This window comes from Phaseolus vulgaris, chromosome 2 (genome assembly GCF_051622355.1).
Source record: "Phaseolus vulgaris cultivar YP4 chromosome 2, ASM5162235v1, whole genome shotgun sequence".
Lineage (NCBI taxonomy): Eukaryota > Viridiplantae > Streptophyta > Magnoliopsida > Fabales > Fabaceae > Phaseolus > Phaseolus vulgaris.
This window is the reverse complement of record NC_143499.1, coordinates 41,635,688-41,643,278: the sequence shown is the minus strand read 5'-3', so window position 1 is coordinate 41,643,278 and position 7,591 is coordinate 41,635,688. Positions and strand designations below refer to the sequence as shown.

The following is a 7,591-nucleotide window of genomic DNA, read 5'->3' as shown; positions in this document are numbered from 1 at the left end:
TAGCAATTTTTGTAAAACTCATTTAATACACATTTTGATTTTATCTGTAAATAATGATGATGAGATATGCTTAGGTATGTGAAGTGCATAATTTTTAGTCAGAAAAAAAACTTTACACTAAACATAATTGATTTGTCCTTAAAATAAAACTTTAAACGATTGTTAATGAATTTATTTAATTAAAAAAAATCTAGTTTGACCATTAAGCAATGTGTGACCTGTCATAAATCTTCTGATAATTATTCAGTATGAATAAAAAAAAAGAAACTAAGAAACTAAACGATTGTTAATGTATGATTTGATGAAATTAAGAAACTAAACTATTTCATAATGTCACATATTTTCCCAGGGATAATAATTACCGATAAAAATTGAAATTAAAAAAATGAGAAATATGTTAAAGAATGAACGAACAAATAAATTTGTCTTGTATTATATGAAAAAATGAACTTAACTAACCCAATTCAACTAATACTAAAAATAAATGAACCACTTCTGCTTTCAGAAAATACATAGATACATACATGAAGATTTGTATTTGGAAATGATGCTTTTTCCAGTTGAGTCTTTAGGATGGAGGGAAGAAACGGTTGAGGTTGAAAGGGAGAGTGTAGAACTCTTCATTTCGGCTATCTCCTTTAAATGTTCTAAACTTAGCCCACCATGGCATGCCCCTATCTTTGGCACTATCCTTGTACTCAAGAGTGTTGTCCAAAAACACAGCAACAATCAATGCAACCGTTGGGGAAGAAAAAAATATAGTATTAAGGAAATCATTGAACTGCAAAACCAAAGGATTCAACTTAATAACCAAAGGAAATCATTATTAACCATACCAGGGAGATAAAACAATGAACTCACCCATCCGGCATTGGTATGAGCAGGGCCATGAAAGGCCCTGATCGTGTATTCTCTGAAATACTCAGGAATGGACAAACCTAAGAAGAGGGAAACACCACAGATAAAGAGGTTCCTCATTGAGTTCATGTTAGTGAATTGCAAAAATGATAGCCCCACAGATGCTGTACAAACAAAATTAGCAATTCTCATTAACAAGGCCGAGGAATGAGTCAGATAGTAAAATTATAAAGGGTTGGTGGTACACTCACCCACAATACCAAACAAAACACAGTACACAGCAGCAAACATGGGGAATGGTATTGATGCAAATAGAGCTCCAAATTTTCCTGAATAATAAAGAAGCAAAATATGAATTTTAAGTCAAATAATGAAATTAATTTACACATTTGTGTTGTTCCACTCACCTAACATTGAGAAGAATATCATAAAGCCAGCTGAAACTTGAATGACCCTTCTACTGCCAATGCGATTGCTTCCTAGAAGCCCCACATTCTCTCTGTCATAGTCCTACAACCATCAATTCGTGCCCCATAAATGTGAAAGAAAAGCACGATTCACTTCATGAAGAATAGCACTTACACAGAAACTGTAGAACCAGTGAGTGTTCCAAAAAGGCCATTCAACAAGATTCCAATTCCCTGCCAACCAATACCACGACTCAGCACGTGAGCAGGAGGTGGTGTGGCACTTGCTAGACGTGATGCAGCTTTGTATGCCCCAGTTGACTGAAAAAACAAAAAAACTCATTTTTTTGAGTAAATAGTGCATGTTCATACACCTATAGTATGAAACAATTTTATATCACTGTCTCTTGCAACAAATGATTTATATAATAACTATTCTGTTAAAAGTCCTGCATAGCATGATTTTTTATTTGTTGATAATGTAAGTACGTAGAAATTAAACTCTATTTGCTTTTATTTGATAAATTGTCAACGTAAATAAGACTTCATTTCTTTGCACGTGGCCGCAATACCTCAACTAATGAGACTAACACAGCAGCCATCATTCCAAAAGCATGACCAGCATCAAATGTAGGAGCACCCCACTCAAGAGGGTATGGAATCTTTATCCTGCCACAACACGTTCTAGAGTCAATAAAACATATTGTTTGCTGCATTCGTGAACATGATTAATTTCCAACAGTAAAAGTATGTGTTTGCAGATGTTGAACACAGATTCTCTTGGTAGTACTACCAACCATGGAGCAGAAGAAATGAGGTTGGCCCTGTCTGTCCTGCAACTATGTTGGGTTAAGTCTGGGCGGTGTTTGTATGCTCCACTTGCTGTTAATAGATGTGCATATGCCCATATGACTGTTGTGCAAATGAGTAGAGCAAATCTCTCCAGTATAGGTATTTGTCTTATCTGAAAATTTTTCAAGTACTGCACACACACAACACAGCTATGAGTGGTTAGTTACCAGGGGGTTTTGGACACTTTACATATCCAATACTCTATCTTTAAACCTGCAGTGTTTTACTTGTGAGAGATAACTTTAGTAAGTCTATTTTTTACCTGAGAGAAGGCTATAAATAGGATTAGCATGGGAATTCCAATTTCAACGCAAGTCCCTACCTGTGAGAGGACAGAGCAATATGTTAAACCATATGAGCCAAGAAAAATACTATTAAATTTTACAATTAAGATATCCTGAAAAAATAGTACTAGCAACATGTGGTTTAGTGTCATACCACAAGGAAGCCTCTGTCAAATAATCCAAAACCAACTAAGGCAATTACTGGAACCATTCCAAGTGGGCTGAAAAATCTGAACATAAAGTAAAAGGGCATTTATTATAAGATATATCGACTATTCAATGCGGTATTAAAGTTTTATACTAATAGCCCATATTTGACTTTTAAAATGTAAATTACATTAAAAATTTACCTGGAACAAATAGCCCATATTTGGCTAAATCCCAAAATTATTTGTATGCTTGAAGCTACTATTAAAGCTCCTTGAACTGCTCTCATTGTGCTAAGAAATCTCTGGAGATGAATGGAAGGGCATTAGTTTAAGCAATGGAGATGACAAATTTAAGACCATTTTTTGCTTTATCCTGCACATAATTATTATTCTAAATTTCGTTAATTTTTCCTGCAATAAATGGCTAGTAAAGAAGACAAATTTCATCACCACGTGCGGAGCCCACATCCTCTCATAAGCTTAACAGTAAATATTGTGATGGTGTACTAAAGTCTATATTGTGATGGTGTACTAAAGTCTATATAGCTGGCTACTCTGCAAAGATCTTTTTCTAACTAGGTAATATTGAATAAGCTTAAACTTTGATATTCTTAAATCCTTCATAGGTAATATGAACTTCAACTTAACAATTGAATTAAGGACAAAACATGAAAGAGAGGTTACAGAAATGCACTGACCAAATGTGGGTCCTCTATCATTGCAAAAGAGGGATCACGAATTATAGATATGACGGGGACCATGAATGCATATGATCCTCCTACCACTGTTGGTAATCTTGTTCCAAAGAGTGTCTGCAATAGAGTATTAATTCCTTCAACAAAAAGGAGGGTCTGTACCACCCTCACTTTATCATCCTGCACCAACAAGTCAATATATGGATGTCAATTCTCTCTCTATATTGCCAAATTCATTTCAGGGCAACCTAACTTCATTTATGTGGGATCCACCCACTTCATTTTATTGCATAACAAAATCAAATACATAAAACAAAACCAATCAATCAAAACTTCAAAACTATTCCTTGTTGTAGATTTGCAAATAACACATCAAAATAATTTCACCAGTATCTATCTATCAATCAAAACAACAAAACAAACTCTAGCTGTTAAAAGGACTTGAACAGTTGAACATAGAAACTGCTTACATCACTTCCACCCATCACAGGCACCAGAAACGAAGGGATCATCACTGCAGTTCCTAAGGCCAAAATGTAATGCTGGAAACCCAAAGCTATTGTCTCAGCTGTAAACAGTTCAACACACATATATATCACTCACAGTGAAGAGTAACTACTAAGTATGAAATAAAAACAGTAACAATGCAGTTTGAGAAAAGATTGAAGCTGGTTTTGCATACCCCAAGATGGGTTTGAATCTATACAATACTCTAAGCCTTGAAGTTGGTCCATTGGAGGGTGGCTTATCTCCTCAGGCTTTATAGCTGCCATGATCACTACCCACTTTCTAACTCTTTTCTTGATTCCAAATCCTACTGCTTTTGAAGCACACAAGAAGAAATAGAAACAACTCCAAGAGGACAAAAACACACACTTTGATCCTCCTTGATAGAAAGTGGTGAAAGTAAGGAAACTAATTGATTCAGGAATGAAACTGATAGAGTCAATGTATGATGTTAAGAAGCACACAACAAGTCATGGAAGTAAGAGATGAAAAAAGAAAAAAGTTCAGTAGCACTGAGCACGAAGGCCTTTTCTTCTTCAACTTTGTTAGCAGTTGTTATCTTTCTATGTCTGCTTTTGGTTTATTTACATTATATATATCAAAGGGTTCCGTTAACTTTTCAATATTCCTATAGTACCCCTTAAGGAACTTCCAAAAAACTGAACTCAAATGTTACCGTTGCTTCACCGTTTCCATTAAACTTTACAACTAATTATTTTTTTGGATGTAACCTGATGCTAAATATCTCAGTCAGAAAGATAACAATGGCAAATGTTAATCTGAGTTTCCTACGAGGCTAGAATAAAGGTTAAAGTTTTAACGTACACATGTTAAATAAATTTAATTAATATTTAAACTATAAATTTCAATTATGTTTAATGTATTTTTAAATGAACACATATTTAATGTCCTATCTTAGGATGTTGCAACCATAAGAACAACTCTTCTCTATTTATATTGAAAAGAGAAATGATATTTGACGACTATTAACTTTTGATGTGATTTATTTAGACATAAATATATATAATAAAAAATAAATTTATAATTAAATAATATAAAAAATAAATTTATAATTAAATAATATAAAAATTATTAAAATAATAGTATTAAAGATTATAATATGATTGTATAAAAAAAATAGAATTTTCGATATATCATTACCTTATTAAAATTAAAACTTTTCTTCTCAACTTTGCAAGAAATCATTGTGATCCCAAATCATCATTATATATGGTTTTTGCAAATTTTTATATGATACATAATTGAATATTAAATATTTTAGATTTGAAAATTTAACTATATGTTACTCAAAAAATGGTCGGGATTATAATAAAAATAGGTGGGATTTATCAGGTCCACTAAATAATTTCTTCAATTTAAATGTGAATCAATTTGGTAATAAAATGACACTTTTTTAACTTAAGGAATCAGTTTTGTTTGGACTAAAACGTATATATTCACATGCACATATAAAAAAAAGGTGAGCTGTTACTTGCGATTTTTTTATTTACATCAAATTTCTCTTAGTATTTTTTAAAGGGAGACCAAGAGACAGTTAGAGATATGAATTTTATTTCAATACAATTTTGAATCTTAATTTATTATATGTTGTGGGTTATTTTGATTTTATGATTGCTTAACTTCAAATGTTGCCACTTTCTTGCATTTTGAATGATAACGAATTTCACAGACAAGAGTATTTATGTTTTTTTTAAAGGCAGAATTTATGTTTTGTTTGATGGTGAGAAGAGAAATAAATAAGATAGAAATAAGTTGGTAAATAAAAAAAAAATATGAGAAATAAAGTATATATACTAAATGTGTTTTGTTGGAAAAAAAAAACATTGAGACAGATAAATAAGTAAAAATTAATATTATTTTTCTTTCACATTTTTCCTACATGGTTTAAGGAAGTTATGGGTTAAGAAGTTAGTTTCCTGAAAATTAAAATAGATGATTAACAAGATTTTTTTTCAAAATCTCAATAAGATTAAGATAGGTTTTAAGACTAAAATAATGAACATTAATACATATTTTTGTTTTGGTGTACGAACAAGTTCACATTACTTAAAATTAAAGATTGTTTGTAAACATTTTTCTTCGTTAATCTATTGTGTTTTTTTAATAACAAACACTATTTTGAATACAGTGACACCAACATATTAAAAAATATAGACACACTAGAAGAATGGTTGAATAATATGTTAGATAAACATTAAAACTTTTAGTAGAAAAATTTCAAAACCTTTTATAGATATAAGTGGATTGGAAGGTTCAATAGAAAAAAGACATAATCCAAATCATTTTTGCAAAGATAATTTTAGTCAATTAAAATAATTTTTAATAAGTTAAAAATAGTTATATGAAGTCTTATGAAATTTTTGCCAACTGAAACAACATTTTATAGTAAGTTAAAATAACTTAAAAGTAATTTTTTGTGTGGTTTTAATCTATTAAAATTGTATTTTAATTAGCTAAAACAATGTCAACTTAACTCCTTAAGTTGCTTAAGTGATTTTAGTTTATTAAAACAAAAATTTAATAAACTAAAATGTTATAACCTATTAAAACACTTTTTAATAAATTAAATCATATCTAAATATTTTAATGGAGATTCATATCATTTTTACAAGTCATTTTATAACTAGTCAAGATTAACAAGTGAAAACTAACTTAAAACCATTAAAACATCAAAACTAACTCAAGCAAGATTAACTACAATATCAATTTTTCATTATATTTATCATAAAATCCAAGTGTTTGGGAGAATAAAATAAGCTAGCACAAGCTTGCTTGAAGCTTCAATCTCAACACAAAATACTCAATCTCACAAAATTAGAATTCTACTCTTATCCCCCTACGGATTCAATACTTTTATCTCTTAAAAAACTAAAAGAAAAAATCCCTAAAACACATAAAACTTACAAGCACACTGCAAGATAAAAAAATTGAATGCAAAAGTTTGTGACACAATGCTCTTTAAATAAAATGAAAACTTGAGCTTTAGCAACATTGAAACTTAACATGGTCGTGTGAAAACTCAACATACAACTGGTTGCTTCAACGTGTGTGTGGTACTTTCTTACTTCTATAGTTCAATATGATTTTGCTGCTTTTCAGCACAAACATGTTGAGAATCACCTTAGGTTGTGTTGCGTAACAAAAAATTATTATAAAATCCTAAACTTCTACCACGGTCATACAAGGACTCAACACGATCATGCTGGTTGGAAAAATAATGTACATTATCAATGCATATGTGTTATTTATTTTCATAATAATGAGAGCAACAATTACAATAACTAATAAATATCTTAAATGAATATTAAATAATTAGAGTTACATTTCTTTCCAAAAGTATGTCAAATGAAAAAAAAATATCAATAAAAAATGTATAATTATCATAATTGAGATATTAACTAAAAAAAAATTGGTTTCTAAATTAGTTTATATGATTGTTAAATAGTTTTTAAATTGGTATTTAATTAGCAACCTTTTAACTACCAATTATTTAGTTTCTAAATTTGGTAGCAAAACCTTAGTTGCTAATTAAATACCAATTTAGAAACCAATTTTTTTTTAGTTTTTAAAATGGTCTATAATTTAGTTACTATTGCAACTAATTATTCTGGTCTCTAAAAATTGGTTTCTATTTCATGATTATCTTGTAGTGTTACATGTGATGGTCAATTGACAAAAAAAAATGATATTATGTATAATTTTTTTTAAAATATATAATAAAAATCAACAAACACTACAAGAAAAACATGAAATATAAACTAATTTTAGAGACAAAAAATAATTAGTTACTATAGTAACTAAATTAGAGACTATTTTAG

General features: G+C 30.0%; 1 protein-coding gene across 2 annotated transcripts; it reads right to left on the bottom strand.

Moving 5' to 3' along the window:
* Nucleotides 1-405: 405 nt before the first annotated feature.
* LOC137812147 (nucleobase-ascorbate transporter 2) lies at nucleotides 406-4,319 on the bottom strand. Of its 2 annotated transcripts, none has more exons than XR_016518768.1 (13): nucleotides 3,928-4,319; nucleotides 3,716-3,813; nucleotides 3,249-3,425; nucleotides 2,752-2,852; nucleotides 2,556-2,631; nucleotides 2,380-2,439; nucleotides 2,063-2,247; nucleotides 1,838-1,934; nucleotides 1,441-1,586; nucleotides 1,266-1,368; nucleotides 1,110-1,187; nucleotides 862-1,022; nucleotides 406-781 (listed from the first exon to the last, which is right to left on the bottom strand). XR_016518768.1 is itself a non-coding variant. In XM_068614059.1 (13 exons), exons 1-13 carry the CDS (start codon nucleotides 4,016-4,018, stop codon nucleotides 569-571), a joined length of 1,575 nt encoding a protein of 524 aa, XP_068470160.1. In that variant the 5' UTR covers nucleotides 4,019-4,319; the 3' UTR covers nucleotides 406-568. The 2 variants fall into 2 exon arrangements, 1 of the variants encoding a protein (XP_068470160.1); XM_068614059.1 differs by having other exon boundaries at nucleotides 1,266-1,357.
* Nucleotides 4,320-7,591: the final 3,272 nt, after the last annotated feature.

Bases quoted from the DNA above. Each gene is read 5' to 3' on its own strand.
- LOC137812147 (XM_068614059.1), bottom strand. From the start codon at position 4,018: ATGGCAGCTATAAAGCCTGAGGAGATAAGCCACCCTCCAATGGACCAA. The intron at 2,440-2,555 runs GTATGACACTAA...GTCCTCTCACAG, and splicing joins TTGACAGAGGCTTCCTTGTG to GTAGGGACTTGCGTTGAAAT. The intron at 1,023-1,109 runs GTGAGTGTACCA...TTGTTTGTACAG, and splicing joins TGTTTTGTTTGGTATTGTGG to CATCTGTGGGGCTATCATTT.